The sequence below is a fragment of the Macaca fascicularis genome, chromosome X (assembly GCF_037993035.2).
Source record: "Macaca fascicularis isolate 582-1 chromosome X, T2T-MFA8v1.1".
Lineage (NCBI taxonomy): Eukaryota > Metazoa > Chordata > Mammalia > Primates > Cercopithecidae > Macaca > Macaca fascicularis.
In genome coordinates this window covers 45,148,863-45,169,850 of record NC_088395.1, presented here as the reverse complement: position 1 = coordinate 45,169,850, position 20,988 = coordinate 45,148,863, and the positions used below count along the sequence as shown (strand labels likewise).

At 35.6% G+C, this 20,988-nt stretch overlaps 1 protein-coding gene across 31 annotated transcripts in view; it reads right to left on the bottom strand.

Annotated features, from left to right (window-relative positions):
• Positions 1-1,482: 1,482 nt before the first annotated feature.
• Positions 1,483-20,988, bottom strand: part of KDM6A (lysine demethylase 6A) — a 236,173-nt gene continuing 216,667 nt past the window's right edge. For 18 of the 31 annotated variants that reach the window (XM_045383349.2, XM_045383350.2, XM_045383352.2 and 15 more), the window contains 4 exons: positions 6,382-6,489; positions 5,515-5,641; positions 3,498-3,668; positions 1,483-2,353 (listed from right to left, as the gene is read on the bottom strand). In XM_045383349.2, coding sequence (XP_045239284.1) covers positions 2,324-2,353; positions 3,498-3,668; positions 5,515-5,641; positions 6,382-6,489 — 436 coding nt within the window. In that variant the 3' untranslated portion in view covers positions 1,483-2,323. The remainder of the gene's footprint in view (positions 2,354-3,497; positions 3,669-5,514; positions 5,642-6,381; positions 6,490-20,988) is intronic. The other 13 variants (XR_012429950.1, XR_012429952.1, XR_012429951.1 and 10 more) reach the window with 1 other exon arrangement.

Here is a 20,988-nt window from a genome sequence, read left to right as displayed (position 1 = left end):
TGTTTGATTTTTACTCCCAATCCTCTACCCAAGACTAGGTTCCTGAATAAGTATTATTCTTGACATAGAATCCAAATATGAATTATACTAAATTTCTCTTAAATGTCAGATAATTTATCTAAATGTCAGATAACTTATTCTCTTAAATGTCAGATAAATTAATCTTGGCAATAAACTATCTTAAAATCATAGAAAATAAGACAGTGTCAGTAAGATAAACTAGAACAGGTTAAGAAACATTTAGGTAGTGGTTCAGCATTCTTATAATCTTTGCTTCTTGATGGTTGGCTTGCAATTTTCGTTTGCAAAAATGTTCGTCTTGAGTTATTCTCAATAACCTTTGGATAGGAGATTTTACAAGAAAACCACTTAAAAATATTAGTGATTAAATGTCCTGAATAGCATTTAGACAAGCATTCTTGCTCCATAATTAAAATAGATTTGGAATTCTTTCCTTCTGAAATTATAATTAAGAGATGATTACTTCTAGTAGATAGCCAATATTTACCAAATTATTAACTAGTCGAAAAAAGTATCTCCATGCTTTCAACCTTCAAACTGTTTCTAAGAGGACAACATACTCTAAATCTGAAAGAGTATGTGATTAATGCAATCAGCAGGGCATTTCACTAGAAATAGAATAAGCTCTCTTTAGCCATATCTATATAATCTTGATTTACAGCATTCTCTATTCTCTATGCTTCTTCACTAATGCTTCCTGGAAAATTCATACAAAGAACAATATGATTAAATGAGAGTATGTGTCAAATGCTTCAGAAAATGGAGGTACAAATGCAAGGTGCTGTTATTACAAAATGAAATACTATCATTAATTAGCAGTGACTTGTGAACGCTAATATAGATTGCTATATTTTACTAGTGATGGGGAATTTGCAGCACTCCTCCCCCAAATCATGTCATGCAAGCAAAAAAGCATGAGATTTCAAAATTGCCTAACATTAAAAAATAAGTCTCTTAATTTATTTTCATTCTAAAATAGAGCCCTTCATCCTGAATCCCCTTTTCCATATAAAATGTTACTAAGTCATGTACAGGATTTGTCAAGCCCATATAACATTCCTTTTAAAATCTTAAGTTCAATCACTATTTGTTTTCTACTATTATACTACATTTTGGCAGCAATTGTTTATTGGTCTGTCATTGCAGTAATTGCAACTTAACAATAAACCAGTCTGACATTTTAGGTCTTGAGGATACATACCATATATATTTCTTTAAAAATAATCATACTTTTTGTAAGCAATACTTTACAGTAGACACCTCAAAAATCTACCATAGATGTGAAACTTAAAACGAGAAAAATTTAAGTTCTAAATATTTATACATATATATCCAGATTTCTATATATATTATATATACATACATAAGTATATATAAAATATATATAATCAGATTTCAAAAATGAACAAAAACTGGGCACTGTACATAAAGTCTTTTTAAAACTCAAACAATAGAAAACTCTTTAAACATTAAACAATTTTAATAAAAGTTTCTGTACAATGCTAAGCAGTTTTATTTACACATAGAAAATGTAATAGGAGTAGTGTTTGAAATTACAGAACTCCTTAAAATTTCAATGGCAGGTAAATCTGGAAAAAATAACAGCATTCCATTCACAAATATTTTCAAGCAATAAATATGTATTTATAAATAGTGTAAATTTACATCAAGATTAGAAACAAAAATCACAAATCTGAAGTTTATTCCTTAGTCTATGTGCAATCCATTACCTTTGTGACTTGGCTGTTAATTTTTTTAATGTTTTATTTAGGAACCAAAAGTGTAACCATTATGGTCTCAAAACAAGACAGAAAAACATAAAAGCAGTAAAAAAGTGTCTTACCTAACTTTTCACATTAAAAAAAAGTTGACCAAAGAAAGACTTAAAATTGCTAACTACCTTACAAAGAAATGACCAGCTAGGCTAGTATTTTTTTTCCAAGGAAAATTCTGAAGGGGGAAAAGACAGATGAAAACAAATTCATCAGCCCAGAAATAGAGAAATATAAAAGAGGTTGTCTTCAAGTCAGTAGTCTGTAAGATGTTGCCAGTTTTGTCAGATATATACAAAACATGGAAATTATTATTTTTTTGTGAAGTACAGCTGATGAGCTTTGTGAGAGTCCTGGAGTAGGAACAGTACTCTCTCCCGTCCAGCTGGTTGACACTCCGCACTTGGAAGGTTGCATAGACACAGTTTTCAGCCAGCAGCCTTACGAGATAGCTACAAAAACCAGTGGTGCAGAAGTGGGTTATTTCCTGAATAGCAGAAAAGGTCTCATTTAATGTCCATGGAACAATATCAAGATGAGGCGGATGGTAATGGAGGAGCCTGAAAATAAAAGTAAGGTAGGTTATTTTGATATACAAATTGTTAATAGCTCATGGCTACAAACATATAGTCTGCTTATGAAGTCAGGGGAAATAACTCTCAAAAAGTTCACCAGCCTGCTACACAACATAAAAGTACAACCTACCTTACTATCTCCCATTCAGCCAATTTTCCTAAGAGTCTAAGACCATTATCCTACTCAGCGTACTTGCAATTTTCTATATTTCTTCACCAATTAGTCAAAAACTCTTGGAATGTTATTAAGTTTACCGTTTCTTAAGATTGCTTAAAAAAAGGGGGGCTTCTTGAAAAATAATTTAACAAGTTACAATTTCACTAGTGACTGTCTTCAGAATCTATCTCAGCTAGGTAATATATTTTCTTCAACATAGTCCAGATAATTTTCTTCTTCAAGCAATCTTGAAGACTATTCAAGTGAAAATATCAGAAACTAAATTTCAAAAAGTTAGTTTCTGATCACATATGTGTGGGAGACAAGTACTGGAGAAAATCAACAATTCATAAATTATCTCTGTTTCTATTCATAAAGCTATTGATCTGCTAAAGTAAAATGCTTCCCCCAAGCATCTGCTGTCTGAAATTAAAAACTGTGTGCAATTTATAAGTATACTTGAATTTCATAAGGTTATATAACATACCAGGAAGTTAAGCTCCATTAAATATTCCCATGAGGTTAATACTTCTGGCAAGGACAAAATTTTAAACAAATACAATTAGCTCTAAAAGCAGAAGTATATTTAAAAGCACATTTACTGATTCATTTTGTGGGCTCTAATAACCTACGTACACAAACATTTTATCAACTTATCAACTGAGATAAAATGACATAAAGGATATGATAGTGTTCCATCTAAAGCACGTGAAGATTTTTAAATGTAATTGTTGTAAAATTATTTAGGCTGGTCTTACCCAGGAAGAAAACTGAAAATGATATATGCCAATTTTATAGGAATAAATACTTGGAAATGGAGGGGGGAATGATATGAATACACCCTCATGCAATATGTAATGAGCCAAAGGGAAATTTAAAATATTTCATTACCTCCTACTTATCAGGTGGCAGAACAAACACTGCTGCTTCATAACCCAGCTAACTATGTACTCACATGTTGATTTGACTTACTAATGTAAATTGGTCATAGACTTGCATCAGGTCCTCCATTTTGTACTGTTCTAGCACCACAAAGTTTTCCAGGTTTCCGCTTGTTTTTCGTGCACAATCTTGGCAATGTACTATGTAGGTCTTTCGTGAATTACTCTCATTAGTGACAAAAAGCAAATCAAAAACCTCCACCTGTTTTATACAAGAGAAAAACGTATTCAATAGAGATGGTGGTATTCACTGTACTGCTTTAGTATAATCATGGAATTCTACTTGAATGAAATTGTGGACAGTGATCTCTGGTTAAGAGTAGGTGGTAAGAAAAACATGGCTGTGTTTGAGACTCTTTAACAGACCAGGTTTATTTTGCACCAAATCCAAAGACATGGGTAGTAATGCATAGTTAGGGGAATAATCAAAGGGAATGACATACTCATGTCATTGAACCCAGTTCAAAAGTTTGATAAAGGTCAACCTATTTTTAAATCTAAAACATTAGCATACAATCAGATGTAAGTGATCATTTTTATGTATTCATGAGTACAGCATGATTTTAGAAATAATACCTCTGTCTTATACAGAAAGATTGATGAGTTGCTAGGGTTCAGGTAGGATAAGGAACATCGCATCTAACTGGAATCTATCTGATCTCCTAATGACTTACTTTGGTCAGGTCATACAACATTAAAAAAAAAAAATCAATGGATTCAATCATTTCAAATACAGGTTGATGTTAGAATTACAGAATTTCAAGGTTTGAAATGAACCATCAACAACCTGTCTTTGGCTTATCCTTAAATTTCTTCAATGACAGAAAACTCTTACGATCTCATGTCTTCTTTTAACAGTAAACGACAATCCTAGAGTTCACCATGTTATCCATTACTGTCAACAGGCAGCAATACAAACCTAGTGACCTGAGCTAGAAAATTGGTGAGCATTCAACTTGTCCTTCTACTTCTGCCATTTAATGAGGTGTCTCACTGATTTTACCCTCTAAATATTTTTTAATTCTTTCCCTTCTTTAATATTCCCATTGCCAGGTTCTAGTCTAGGCCTTAAAATAACAACTCTTAAGACCACTGCAATAGCTTATATATCACTGTCCTTTCCAACCACTTTTCTCCCTGAAACACATATCTCACCCTTAGCTGCTTGCTCAAAACCTTTTAATGGCTTCAGTGACCTTGGATTATCAAATTCCTTAAAACCATTCAAGATGTGCTACAAATTACATGCCACCTAGACTTACGAGTGGAATTTGCACAGTCTGTGTTCCAGCCAAATTGGAACACATTCAACCTTTTCTAAAACCTTTCCATTTCCCCGTTCTCTTCTTGTTCCTATAGCCCATGACAGTCTACTTCCGATTCTCATCACTTTTTTAGCCTACTGATATCATACTCTTTTTTCAAGGACGGACTCAAATGCTAATACTTTTGTGAATTCTTATGCCAATACTAGAAGAAAAAAATCAGGTCATTTTCCCCCTCAGTGTTATCATTAAGTCCAACTTCACATTCATCATAGTCTCATGTACATTACAATTAGTTGTTTATAATCTCTCTGCTCCAAGTAGAATTTAAGCTCCTTCATAGCAGGCGCCACATCTTTGTTCCTACACCTCTTGCAAGCCTTGGCCACACAATATTGACAAATATATTGTGAATTGCACCAGAGAGGACTGATAATCGATCTGCCTAGAGTTATACCAAACATTCAGTTTATTGGCATTTGTGTACATCTAGATTGTTCCCAGTTTAAAATCTCAGACTAAATTTGCTGATTATCATTTGTTGAAGATCTACCACAAAAATGACTATGTAGTAGATACTTTTAAGGTTAATTTGCAGTGAAATATTGTTATTATCACACTGAATTTTAATATAATGGCTAAGTAACAAAATTGAATACAATATTAATTACTATAAACTGGATTACACAAAAGTATAAAAAAGTTTTTTAAAAATAAAGAGAAATCAAAAGTGGAGAGGGAAGAGGCTTTATAAAACAACTGTGGATAAGAACAATTACTTACTTCACAAATGCTACAGTAATGAGCTGGTTCTTCTTTTGTCCGCCCATGCCATATAATCTCTTTTCCTGCAGCAATAAGAGCTTCCCTCAATGTCTGACATTGCTTCAGAGTCCTTAGAAGACAATACCTATTGTGGGGGAGAAATTATTTGTGACCAGCAACTGAATATTGAATATTTTTAGCATAAAAGATATACCAACTAGAAATAATGCCAAGAGACTTGATTCTAATGTCTATGACATCATAATTTTTATTTCAATTTATCAAATACTCTCAGGTTTTAAAATGACAATGCTCAGGCCTGATGAAGACCATATTAAAACATTTAAAGTTGAGAAAATTGATATCTGGATATCAAAATATAATGGTCTTAGTACATAAAAACTGACTTCCTGCTTAAATGTGAGTTGCTAATTTTGGCTCTTATTTGGGCAAGTCAGTTAACCTCTCTGGGAGTCAATTTCCTCATCCTTGAAATAAGGGGTGTGAATTCCAGATATGAACTTCTATGATTCTAATAAGGCAGGAAGGCACATTATTTTTTTTAAATCAAGACTACCTAAACACTCATTAACAGCATCATCTGTACAGCTGCTTTTGAAACTCAAGTCCATAAGCAGAAAAAATATTTATGAATTTAGTCACTACAGGATACGATATTCATTTAACTATAAATACTAAAGAAAAAAGTATGTCTTCATTTTATCTTGAAGGTAACAGTGGAATCCATTCATATTAACACAATTTAACTTTTCTTATACCTTTTCTAAACTCAGGAAGCTAACAACATAGTAAATTCTCACAATTTGTACTGATTCTCCTATAGTTTTCTGTCATTACTTGGAGTTGTTTGCTCAATTATCTTACTCTCCTGTGAATCTTAGTGGCTCAGGTTCTCCATTTGAACGGAGAGGTTGAACTAGATGATCTCTAAGGCACTTTTCAGCTCTAAAATTCGGAGACAATGAAAATATCCTAAAGAGAAGGAAATGGGTTTAGCAACTGAGTGTTGTCTTGAAAGCAAAGGTCTTATCTATTGCATTCCTGCTATCTACTTACCTACTCACCACCTAGGGCAGTGCCTAGCATATAGTAGCTTAATCAATATACAACTAAAATTCAAATTATAAGTACTAAAATATTTAATTTACCTTATTTTATATTTCTTTGTTATTTTATAAGTTAAGTTACTATGTTAAAATATTGTTATATATCCAAACCCATGTATATTAACCCAGCAGTGGTTGGGGAGGCGGGGAATAACTAAAAACATCTGTAAAACCTGTTAGCTTATTTAATAAGTATAAAACAATATTGATTTCATAGTTGTAGGCCAATTCCTTAAGTATCATATTTAAAGACTGCACTCTCAGCTTGGCTTCAACAATTCTTGCATATTTGACTTAAACATTGCTTTAGACCAGCGGTCCCCAACCTTTTTGGCACCAGAGATCGGTTTCGTGGAAGATTAGTTTTTCCACAGACCTAGGGGGAGGGGCGGGGGGAATGGTTTTGGGATGAAACTGTTCCACCTCAGATCATCAGGCATTAGCTTCTCATAAGGAGCAAGGAACCCAGATCCCTTGCATGTGCAGTTCACAATAGTGTTCCTGCTCCTTTGAGAATCTAATAACACCACTGATCTGAAAGGAGGTGGAGCTCAAGCAGTAATGCCAGCTTGCCTGCTGCTCACCTCCTGCTGTGCAGCTCAGTTCCTAACAGGCCATGGACTGATACTGGTCTGCAGCCCAGGGGTTGGAGACCCCTGCTTTAGCCTGTGGTTGCGTGTCAAGGTTAGGACAGCTATCGATGTATACATGTGTGCCTGTATAGGGCACCAGGGAAGGTAGCAAGTAAAAATTTAGATCATGGCAAAGACAGAATATAATTCAGACTCTGTCTCTAGCTCTTGAACAGCACCTGCTCCTCTCTTCTTCCCTCCCCATGTCCCATGCAATTCACTTCTAAAGGTACAGATTTTACTGAACAAGTTTTCCAAGTAGGGCTTCAAAATAAGATCTCTTATAGAAAAATGCAGATACCATTGGAAGACTTCAAACTCAACTGTCCTTCCACATGGCCAAACAAAAATAATATAATAAAAGTAAATAAAAAATAAGAACCAGAGAGGAGCCATGTATTTGCTATTTCATATACATTATGCCAAGTAAGCCTCCTAACCACCATGTGGAGAAAGGTTATCTCTATCTTGCAAATGGGGAAAAGGGAGTGCAGAGAAGTTAAGTTTGTCTAATGTCATAAAGCTATTTAAGTGGTTGAGCTATGAGTTTTTAAAAGAAAATTTCAAGCTTCCCCTTACTATCTCACACTGTACCCTTCTTTTTGGTCTCTTTTCACATCTTATTCTCACCCACTCCGCTTCTTGTGAAGATGAGATTCTTGGGCTCAGGAAGCACAGTTTTTCCAAACACACAGCCTTGGTTCTATAGAGTATCAGGCTACTTGTTACTCAGCAGATAAATTTTCATCTTCAATGCCACTGACTACTTTGGCACTTAGACTGTAGTTTACAATGTATTGTTAGTTTGGCAGTTTCATCTTAAAAAAGGCATTATATTGATTTCCTGCAAGTAACAAGGGGTCTGAGATAAGGCTGCTAAGAGTAAATACTAAGCCTTAAGTAGTCAGTCTGCTTCTGGAATAAATTCTGCTCCAGAATTTATATTTTATATTTTGTGTGATACCAAAAACTTAGAAAACTGACAGTTCTATTAATCTTATCTGAGGATGAATAACAAAATTGTGATTTCTCCTTGCCTTTACTTTTTTAACACTGAAAATTTTTGTTCCTTCCCATTTTCAAAAGGCAGCAGTTGGAACAGAAGGAGAATTTAGAGAGAGAGAGGCTCTTATGGAGTCCACAGTAATGAGCAAGTCCTAAAAAGAAAGAATATGATTCAACTTAAGGATAGGGAAAAATAGAAAGTAAAGTGATTTAGGGAAAGGATCCTAGTAAAGAAACAGATATAATATTTAAGACTTAACAATAACCTGTTCTGCTTTGATTAGCCCCAGACTGATTTTATACAAAGACAACATTTAAGTACATTAAAGAGCTAAAAAATAAAAGCTAAACAATCAGGATTCTCATTTCCTCTTAATTTTAGTTTTGCTAAATTTCTGTAAGTTTACCTTATGGTAATTAATAATTCAATTTGCGGGCTGGGCGTGGTGGCTTGTGCCTGTAATCCCAGCACTTTGGGAGGCCGAGGCGGGTGGATCACCTGAGGTTGGGAGTTTGAGACCAGGCTGACCAACATGGAGAATCCCCGTCTCTACTAAACATACAAAATTAGCCAGGGATGGTGGCATATGCCTGTAATCCCAGCTACTGGGGAGGCTGAGGCAGAAGAATTGCTTGAATCCGGGAGATGGAGGCTGTGGTGAGACGAGATCGCACCATTGCACTCCAGCCTGGGCAACAAGAGTGAAACTCCATCTCAAAAAAAAAAAAAAAAAAAAAAAAAAAAAAGAATTCAATTTGCTAAAAACGAAAGAATAAATCATTTGCAAAAGTTGTAAACACATAGAAGATGGAAAATGCTATTTTGCATACATGCACTTTAGAAACAAGATCAAAAATGATTTCAGCAGCTAGAAAAGCAGGAAATCCTTTGACGTTTAAGGATCAGTATTGGCTTCAGGACCCAATCTCTGTTTTTAGCTGTTTGGATGAAAGACTACACAAAAAGGCAGGGGACAAAGGAAGTTCCAGAACGGAAGAAAACCATAAGGAAGAGGCTGATTGAGAGCTTGGCATATTTGAGGTTATATACTAGAATCTAATCCAACCAAAAAGTGATCTGCAAAGATGAAACTTAAAGAGCGATAGAATTTTAGAGAACAACTTCACACAGGGAATAGAATGAAAATACACTTGCAATATTAGAACAAGAGAACTGAATAAAATAATATGTAGACAAATTATCAAAAGCCTTACTTATGGGCAATTAATGCACAGTATATTCATAAATCAATACATGAGGACATTAGGCAAAAAATAAACATAGTATGCTATGGATACTAAAAGGAGAGAGATCATCTTCAGGTGAGGGGAAGTAGAGAATCACATACGTTTTCATACAGAAGTTGAAATTTCTGAATCAATTTATTTATGAACAGGACAAAGAGGTGCGGGAAGGCACATTCTGAACAGAAAGAATGCCACAATAAGGTAGTATGGGGGCTTCTTTAGGGAACAAACAACTGTTCTTACAAGATTTTAATCTTCGCATGAAGTTTCTGGGGCAGGAAATAATAGGAATGAAGCTGTAATATTATATTACATCAAAGTTAAGACAACACTGGGGGTTACTCTGACATTCTAATGGCAATGTGACTCAGTTTCCAAAGTAAGTTAACAAACAAATATCAATGTGGAGATAGATGAAATATGGGTTAACTTGGTATTGCACTTTTAAATGCTTTATGGTAACAGTCTCAGCCACTGAGAAGTAGATAACAAATTAACGAACACCAAGAGGTGCCTTGCTCTGCCCAGTGTGCCTTACTGAAAGAGCCATGTAGGAAAAGCAAGCCAACATATGAGCTCTGAAAACTCTCTTGCCACCTGTCACTCCAGGGTTGTGTTGTCCTAGGACAACAGTGGGTATATGAATGTCAATAAGGCATCTAACAGTTTTATTTACACCAACCACATGGCTGAAAATCAAGGTCTCAGTCAATGATAAAATGCGTATCTTAAGAACTTTAAGCTCCTAGATGGAAAAAAAAAGCATGAAAGCAGATATATATTAACCATGAGAATGCAGTTTTAGAATTTTTAGATTTTGTTTGGTCAGTGTTATCAAAAAGCATTATATATCAAACCCAACAGAGTATCAGAATACTGCCAGGACTACAGCAGTAGGATCAATGCTAACTATGGACTGGTCTTTATGGCTATACCATTATCTATGCACACTGTTGGAAAAATCTTGTTCCATTATTAGGTCAAATGGGTGTGGAATAAAAAGTTGTATAACACTATAATACCATATTTATCCATTTAAATAAGGGAATCAAAGGAGAGTTAATACTTATGAGTTTGCTTTTACATTTTGGAATTCTGTGTTTGTGATAAAATATTTTATGTAGGTAGGTAAGGTAATAACCTATAATGTATGTGAAAGAAAAGGGAGCAAAAAAATTCTTAGTTCTAAAAAAGACCTAACTTGTCTGATAAGATTCACTAGGTCACCATGAAAAAGGTTCCCAAAGTTCTTGGCATAGAGCTCTGAAAACCTATTTTAATAAGAGTTCCAGGTGATTCCTGTGATCAGCAAGTAAGAGAACCAGCACAAATCTCTTACTCCATAAGTGTCAAAATTAAAACCAGTGTCTCAGATTTGTAGTGTATTTTTCAATAGACACTGGTAAAATATCAACCTCACAAATCACTGCGTTTTTAGGGTTAGAGCCTTTAAGAGACCATAGAAAGAGCTGTAGAGTGGGCAAGAGCAGACTCTATACCTAGACTCTCTGGGTTCAAATTCCAGCTGCACACTTCTTTCTGTGCCTCAGTTTCCTCAGCTGAAAAAAGGGGATATTTAACTTACAGTGCTGTTATAAGGATTACATATGTTATATAAAATACTTAGACTTGTGCCTGGCAGTTAATGCTCAACAAATGTTAATTATTTGAACATGACATGTCAAATTCCTAAACTGTATTAAAATAATCATATAATTACTAAATTAAAGTTATTTAATTTGAAAACATTGTATGATGAATGCCAACTCAAAGTATAATAGTTAACACACCAAAAAGAAAATGAAACAAGGTTATTCAAAAGGTGTTTAGTCTGGATTCCATTAGATAAGGGTTTTTCAATCTCAGCACTATTGGTATTTATAGCTGGGTAATTCTTTGTTATGGGAAGCTGTCCTGTGCACTGCAGGATATTTAACAGCAGCATTCCTAATCTCTACTCAAAAAACCTAGTAGCATCTCTCCTACTCAAGCCATGATATTGGCATATGTCCCCTGGGAAAGGAAAGCAGGGGGAGGAAAAACTGTCCACATTTGAGAACCACTACACTAGGTCCAAGAATATTAACTAAAAAAAAGAAGGTAATTGGGGTTTCTATAAAATAGTAATAATTACAACAACTACCATTTGCTGAATGCTTACCCTATGCTAAGACTCACATAACAGTCATAAAAGTTATTTTAGAAAGACAGTATTATCCCCATTTTTCCAAAGAGGAAATAAAGACTAATAGGTTTAGTAATTTGTCCCCAATCCCCCAGCCAGTAAATGAAGAAGCTAAGATATGAAGGCAGATTAGATTCCAGAAAACTACACGATGCTGCCCTTCCTGTAATATTTTACTGGGATATTAAATAGTGTAGACTCTAAGACTTAGGAAAATAAAAAAGGATGGGCAAATAATGAACACATAGTGATCATATATACACAAAAGGCACAGAGAAAGCACATAAAACATTAATATTGTGCATATAAGATGGCACATTTAAAAACTGAAATATTGGCCAGGCATGGTGGCTCATGCCTGTTAATCCTAGAACTTTGGGAAGCTGAGGCAGGAGGATCCCTTGAGTCCAGGAGTCTGAGACCAGCCTGGGCAACATAGGGTGACCCTGTCTTTATTTTTTTAATTAAAAAAAACAGAAAAAGAAAGAAAAAGAAAAAATATAAAACAGTGCTTTATAAGATGGTCAAAAGAATGACAAAATAATATGACAAGAAATTAAGTTTGTGGGGAGTGGTTTTCAATGAGCTCGGCACTGTTGAAATTTAAGAGAACTTATTTTCCACCATTGGCTTATATGTTATTAATATTTTTAGAATGTGTTATTGTCTGGCAGATTACAGGGGGTAAGACAAGTGAATGTGTATCTTGAAAATTAACTTTCTACTCCTCAGCGTACTATTTGATATGCTCCTCCTAAATCTAAGACTTCCTAACATTAAACTTTTCAGAGGAAAATGCACTCCTTGGCATTCTGTTTTTGACATATTTTAAAATTTACCAAACTACTTATCGTGGTGATTTAAGTGGAACTCACAAAGTTGCTGGTGAACAAACCAACATTTCCAATGTATTGCAAACATACTACTATTGCACTAGCTTGACAACGGTCCAACATGACTACAACAACTTATAGCATATTTGTTGGGGGTCGGCTTTATGAACTGCACCTGTAAGTCTATTTATTCTGAAAGCCTGTTATCTACAGGGAAATCTCATCAGTACCAACAGTCTGCAGAGCTCATCTCCTGCACTAACACTTGATTCCTTTCAAATGTCCTGTTAAAAAAAATACTTCAGAAGGCAAAACAAGGAATGTATGAGTCTTACGAAAATGATGTAAAGAGTCTTAGTATTGTACAAAGAGAAAAATAAAATATAGGCCAAAGTATTGTATCTCAAATATCTTAAAATGGGAATCGTGAATTTGCAGAGTGATGGTTTTTGTGTTTTTTTTTTTTTTTTGAGACAGAGTCTCGCTCCATCACCCAGACTAGAGTGCAGTGGCTCAATCTTGGCTCACTGCAACCTCCAATTCCCGAGTTCAAGTGATTCTCCTGCCTCAGCCTTCCAAGTAGCTGGGACTACAGGTGTGTGCCACCACACCCAGCTAATTTTTTGTAGTTTTAATAGAGATGGGTTTCACCATTTTAGCCGGGATGGTCTCGATCTCTTGACCTTGTGATCTGCCCGACTTGGCCACCCAAAGTGTTGGGATTACAGGCGTGAGCCACTGAGCCTGGCGAGGGTTTCTTTTAAATCTTAATCTACCAGTTGTAAAATTAAAACCACAGGATAAAAATCATATACTATGACAAAGATGGGTTAAAAAGTAACAATAATCTCCTCACCCCTAGTTTTAAGTTTTCAAATTGCCTTTTTAGTAAAACTTAATTTACTCAGGACCCACTAAGGAAAATATCTCTGACATAGTTATGCTGGAGTGAGGCAGGAGTTAAACAAAAGTAAACATCATTAGTAGTTTTTGTCAAAAATTTACCCCAAATACAATTATGAGAAAACAAATCCAGAATGTAGAACTCCGCACAACACAAAGGTATGCTGTCTTCAAAAAGAAAATGTCATTAAAAAAAGACTTTCACAGGTTTAAAAGAGACTAAAGAAGACACAATGACTACATACTCAATTAAATGTGAACCTTAATTCAATATGGATAAGGGTGGTAGAGTGAGCAGAGGCAAGCACTTAAAAAAAAAAAAAGACATTTTTGGATAGTTGGGGAAATCTAAATGTGGACTGTGTATTAACTCATACTACAGAATTTCATGTTTCCTAAATATGGTAAATCATGTTACAGGTATGTAGGAGAATAACCTTATTCTTAAGACGCAGGATGAAGTATTTGAAGTGGTATGTCATGATGTCTGCAAATTACTTTTTCATATAGCTCATATGAAAAAGTGCGTGCAAGCATGTATGCGTATACAGAGACTGCTGAATAAATGTGGCAAAAACTTAACTGATGAATCCAAATGAGGTTACACAGGTATTTGTTGTACTATATTTCAACTTTTTTTTGTACGTTTAAGAAATTTCAAAGTAAAAGTTGGAGGAAAAAGTATAAACAAGTTGGGGAGGAGTACAGCGATGTGTTACACATGTAAATTTTATATATTTTAAAGGAGACTAGATATATTAACCTAGAAAAACTGTCATAGTTGATTGAATTAAAGGAGATCAGTACCCTTGATCTTAAAGTTTTCCTTTATTCATTTCTTTGTATGGGCACTGCTCTACCTTAAAAATAGCTAATGGTTCGGAAAACTCAACAGCTAATACCTTAGCAGTGACTGCCTATCAGCCAGCTGAGGGCTACAAATGTATTATCTCAGACTCCTTTTCTAAGCAATAGAACCATACATCCATCTAGTTGCTATTTAATAGAAATTTCAACTTAAATCTTGTAGGAGCAATTCAAGTTCTGCATGTCTAAAGCTAGTCAAGTTGATAACCATCATTCTCTACACCCAACTCATTTCTTCTTTATCCCCAATTTCATCAACAAGCACAAACATTCCACTGTCTGGCCCAAGCCAAAGTCCAGCAATACAGATTTCTCCCTTAACTCTACCACCAATCAATCGTCAAGTGTAGTCTATTTTACCCTCTAATCTTTGTCTCTCCTTTTGTCTGAACTGGAGCAATTACCTTCTAATTTATGCCTCTAAATCTTCTGCCTTCCATTTAATGCTTCATCTTGCTACCAAGTGATCCAACATGCAAATTTGACCATTATTTAAAATATTAAAAATGATAAAGACGTCTCATTGGCAGTCACTGCCAATGTGAAGTCTAACTGAAATTTTTAGCAACGAAAGTTTAAATCCATCTTCAGCTAACATGAACACACAAGTATGGCATAAACCAGGGAAAGACACTTAAAAGTTTGATCTAAAGGAGAAATTAAAATTAAGTTCATTTGCAGAGAAAAGTTATTCATTTAACAGTTAAATGAAGTCAAAAGAGAAAGTTATGCACTGAGCTGCCACTTAAATTTTCCTACGGAGTTAGGCTGTGAACTTTTAAGTCGAGTTCACTACATTATCAAATGAAAGAAGTAATCAAGATAATATATATTCTTTGGACTCACGTCAACACAGGAAACATCTGGAAGAATGTGAAGCAGAATATGATTAATGTATTTTAGCAAAATGGCTAGGTTGTAGAAATTCAAAGAGATTTACTAAATGACTTACTCAGATAAACAGAACTTTATGGAATCACAGGGTCCTTAAAGACCAGACTTGAATGGAAAAGTGCAGAGAAAAAGCAAGAGTGATCTTGACTTGCTTAAAGAACTACAGGCGATTCATTCTCAAAATGATAATGAGGAGTCAGGAGGTGACAACAGAAGAAAACACCATTTCCCATTATTAAATAACCCAGTGCAAATACAGGTTCATAATCCCTTATTATAATCCCACAAAATTTTCATAAATCTTGCATAAACTCAAGTGGCGCTGAAATTTGACCTGGGGCTACTTATAGTATTCACTGAGCTCATTAGAGTGACTATTTCTATGTTTTATTGCTGAAATATTAATATGTTTGATCCCAGGATACTGCAACAGACCCGCTGGGAAGGTACAATATATTATAAATGTACTCAATAACCTTTTCTAAATCTAAAAAACATTATTTTCTTTTAAACTTTTAAGTTCAGGGGTACACGTGGTCTGTTATAGGTAAGCTTGTGTCATGGGGGTTTGTTGTACAGATTATTTCGTCACACAGGTATTAAGTCTAGTATCCATTAGTTATTTTTCCTTTCTCTCCTCCCACCCTCCACACTCCAACTGGTCCTAGTGTCTGCTGTTCCCCTCTATGCGTCCATGTGGCCTCATAAGTTAGCTCCCATTTACATACCACATTTTCTTTATGCAGTCTACCACTGATGAGCATTTAGGTTGATTCCATGTCTTTGCTATTGTGAATAGTGCTGCAATTAATAGATGTGTGCATGTGTCTTTATGACAGAATAATTTATATTCCTTTGGTTATATACTCAGTAATGGGATTGCTGAGTTGAATGGTAGTTCTGCTTTTGGCTCTTTGAGGAATCACCACACTGCTTTCCACAATGGTTGAACTAATTTACAATCCCACCAACAGTGTAAGTGTTCCTTTTTCTCCACATCCTTGCCAGCACCTGTTATTTTTTAACTTTTTAAGAATAGTAATTCTGACTGGTGTGAGATGGTATCTCATTGTGGTTTTGCTTAGCTCCAAAACACATCTGGCCTAAAGGATTTACAATAAGAGACTGTGAAGCTGTAGTACTTCCAGTGAAGCCTTTACTGAACCTTCCACTCTTTCAGAAGAGCCTTCCTCTATGCTGCCCCACCATGGTTTCTTACCAATATCTCTATCATTAAAGATCAAATGTTTTAATGGTTTGACGGTTTCTCAATTCACTTTGAGCAGTCTGAGAAGTGATCAAATCCCTTTCACCTAGCACAAACCTGGGTAACAATGCAGTCCACAATAAACATTTACTGAATAAAAAGAACTGGGTAGAGCTGAGGGAGCGAGCAGATGAGAAGGCACAAGGAGAATTTTGCTTACATTCTTTTTGGTTGAGCGGGCTTACCACTTAACTATGAAAGCCTAAAAATTACACACTGTAGAATCATAGTATTTAAGAATTAAAAATAACAATTCAGGGGGAGAGTTAAGGAAGAAGACTATGTTTGTATATATTCTCCATTTCATTTCTTACATTTAGCTGATATTTTTTCTTTTAATATAGCCTATAATTCGTATGCTCAACATATACAGAATTAATGCTTTATTAAAAGATGATTCAAAGGAAAAAAAGGGGGAGATGTAAAAATTGTAGTTCATATTAAAGATGGTTTAAAATAGCAAATGGAGTGGTAAAAATATTAATAAATAGAAAACAATTCAAGCACACATTTAAAGGCAGCAGTGGGAGAAATGGCTGACAAGGCAAGTGGGAATCAGATTTGAGGCATTCACATGCCAGGCTTAAAAAGGTAGATTTCTGAAGAAAGTGTACATTAGTGCCTTTGCAGATATACAACAGTTGGTCACTGGTGACCTCAACAAGAGAAGTGTTGGGCTTACCAAGGGTAGAAAGCCAAACTGCTGTGGGTGGCAGAGTGAACAGGAGATGAAGAAAATAACTCAAAGCAGAGGGAAGGAATGGCAAGGGAGAACCATTTATTAAGAACTGGCACAGCTCACAAACCAGAAAAAACCAACACCACTTCATTTTTTGGCAGGAACTACTAGATTTGAAGACCAGAGCAATGATGTGGATATAACAATTACACGGCAAAACTGTGCTTGTGGAAAAAGACCTCCTTCTCTATTTCTGCAACAATTCAGTCTCCATGCTCTCCTGTTATCTAGCTCACCTATTTCTTTTTCTTAAACAGGCATATCCCCCACAAAGTGCTACCCCCAACTTTTTCTTTCCTTTTCCTCTCAAGACAGTCACAAATTCCTAGGTAGATGACTCCCTAGTCAGCTTCTTCTAAATAGCTCTATCCAACTCTTTAACTGGCTCCCCAAACTTGTCCCCAAATGAAGTCATGTGCCATAAATTCACTCAAGCACTTTCACAGACAGATAGGGGTTTAAATCTTGGCTCTACCTCTAGTCAATTGAATGACCTTGGGATGCTGTGAGAAATAAGTGAGTACAGTCTGGGAAGCACTTTGCTCAGTGCTTGGCTAAGTGCTAAGCCCGATTTATTAACTAGCAATATTACTAAACCATCTAAGTATCCAGACTTAAAAGCCAAAGAATCTCTGATTCACTCCTTTCTCTTACTATCCAAAAGTTTGCTCTATTTAATAGCTAGAAACACCTTTATGAAACCTAAATTAGATCATATTAATTAAAAACCCACCAAGAGCTCTCCAACAGAAGAAAGTCTTAAGTTTAGTACACAAAGCATAATCGGCTTCTAACCAACTTTTACAACTATATCTTACTCTACTACTCATCACACATTGCGCTCAAGCCAAAACATACCACCAATTATTGTCAATAAACATATAGCAGTAGTATCGTATATACATTTAAGCTCACGCAAATGCACAGCAGGGAGGGTAATCAGGAGGGAGGGCAAAAAAGAGCGGTATAGGGGAGAGAATGACAACAGGAGGAAGAGAACATGAGTTGGAGTATACATTTGCTATTCTTCTCCAGAGTTCCTCTGAGCCTTTCAGAATTACCATGTTGAGCATGACTTTAGTGGTTGAAGACTAGAGTTATTCATACAACATGGCCTCTCTACATAAGCCAACTATTTGCCTGGAGCTCAAGTGAAGAAAAGGGATTTACTCCTTCACTGGACGAAAACATTTAACTGTGCTGGACTTAAGGAGATATGCTATGTAGGCTATTTTATGGATGAACTGGGGCATCTTTCTGATGGTGCAAGAGTCTGGTTTTAAGCTGGCTTAAGTGCTATTCCTTTCTCTTCTCCCTGCCTCCTCATTTTCACCCATCACACAAAATACATTCTTCCCCAGAATACACAGTTTTTTAAAAAAAACCTCTCTGACTCCTTGGGCTGGAAACATCAGTGGATCTATCACCAAATTTCTTTCAATCTATTTTATTTAATTGCACTAAGAAAGGACCTATACCATGTATTTATAAACCCTAAGAGCCTAGCCTAGAGCCTTGTATACAATAAGCAAAGACTCATTAAATCAAAGAAAGGGAGCCACGTTGGCTGCTGAAAAGTACATTTTTGGCAATGGCTCAATGACAATTATTTCAAAAAGGGAGGCTTATAAAGCAAGGCCTAGGGGTCTAGACTTGTGGTTAACATTTTCAACTGATGCGTCAATAGGTACTCAAGCTGGGAGGAGAACTGTTAATATCACGAGGAATACAATCAAGATTTAAATGATTAGACATTTTGTAGTATAGGGCAAAATGGAGTATAGATAAGAATGTAAGTGCATCTAGGTTAAAAAAAAAAAAAGAAATAAACAGTATCACTATAAATTATAAGTGGAAAAACACCCAAATTTTGTATGTCTGACCTCAACATTTTAAGTATTGAGAGGAACAATGATAAACTGGAAGGAGTCTCAAAGGATAACAAGAATATTGAGGGTGGGGTAGGGAATGGAAAAGATGACAGAGGTGACTAATGTTTAAATTAATGACAATCAGACAACAAGAAGACTATGGATAAGTTTTCCTTGGTTACTTTCTCCCTCTCACCCAACCACCTAATTTATGAGCAGGTTCTATGAGCTTTAGCTCCACAAGACTCCCTAGTTTGACCCCTCTCTCTATTTTTACAGGGAAATCTCTGTCCAGGTTGGTCTGTACTGTTACAATTGCCTCCTAATTTGTCCTCCCTACTTCTAAGCTTACCCCTTGGAACCCATTCCACACAAAGCAACTAGATCCATTTTCTTTTTTTCTTTTTTTTTCTTGAGACAAGTCTCGCTCTTTCACCCAGACTGGAGTGAAGTGGAGCGCCCCACCACCCCCGCTGCCTCAGCCTCCAGAGTAGCTGGGATTACAGGCACCCGTCACCATGCCTGGCTAATTTTTGTATTTTTAGTAGAGACGGGGTTTCACCAAGTTGGCCAGGCTGGTAAAACTCCCGAACTCAAGTGATCTGGCTTACCTCAGCCTCCCAAAGTGCTAGGATTATAGGCATGAGCCACTGCGCCCAGCCACTAGATCCGTTTTCTAAATTTAAAGTGAAACCTATTCGTTTCCTGCTTAAAATCCTCGATGGCAAGCTGTAACACCTATAATTAATATACAAACTTCTTACCATGTCCAGAAAGCCCATGTACGATCTCGTTCCTGCTTGCTTAGTTAAGTTTATCGCCATCACTCTTCCTCTCATTCAGCTATAGTCACCCTGACCTTTTTGTCCCATAAACATGCCAAAGTTATTCCCAATTTAGCCTTCATCTGTTCTCTGTATATGAAAGGTTCTACCCATAGATCTCTGTGCAGTTGATTTCACCTCATTATTCAGGGCTAAGCAGAAAACTCACATTCTCAGACCCGTTAAGCAAAAGAAGCACTCTGACCTTCCCTCCTCCCAAATATTACTGTATTTTATCTTATTCATATAAATAAATTATACTGGGGGTTTCTTTCTTGTCCTACTAGAATTTAAGTCTCCAGAGAACAGGAATTTCATCTTAAACATTGGTATGTCTATTATCAGTGCCTAGAACAGTGTCTGGCATAGAGTTAGTTTTCAAACATTTGTTGAATGGGATTTATTCTGCATAAATCCTAAATATACTCAGGAAATCGGGACCAAATGACAGGTAGACTTTAGGTTATTCTGTAAACAACTTGCAAGAATTATAGTGAGGTGAAAATAATGTTTAAGTCACTGGATGATCACAAATTATGAATATAGATAAGATTACTATATTAAGTAGGAGCTGATTAAGTGACCTTAAAATCCTTTCCAATTATAAAATCCTAATCTACTCATAATGTAATGAGTTACTTTCAGTCTATATAGCTGTTAGATAAATGGCTTCTATATTGAACTACTTTTAAGTGATCTGACTTAGCATCTAGTTTATGACTACCTCCAACTTACTAAACACCTTTAGTGACTTTACGTCACTTTTGTTTCAAAAAATAACACTGAACTTGCTATTCAGGGAAAAGTACCATTCTGACGTATAACAGGATAAATGGAGAGACAATTCCCCGCCCCACTATAAATTATATTTATGGAAAGTATGGTACGCAAGATCCAATGTTCTAAAGAATTTGTATATTACTTGCTGTAATTTGGGTTTTGGTCCTTTTTGTCTCCCCTACCCTTTTACCTATAACTAGATAAAATGGTGCAACTGAGAAAAGACTGTCATAAAATAATTCATAAGCATGTTGCCTTGGCCACACAACTTTTGTTTAAATAAAAGTTTGGATCTAGATTTGAAATCATTTTAACAA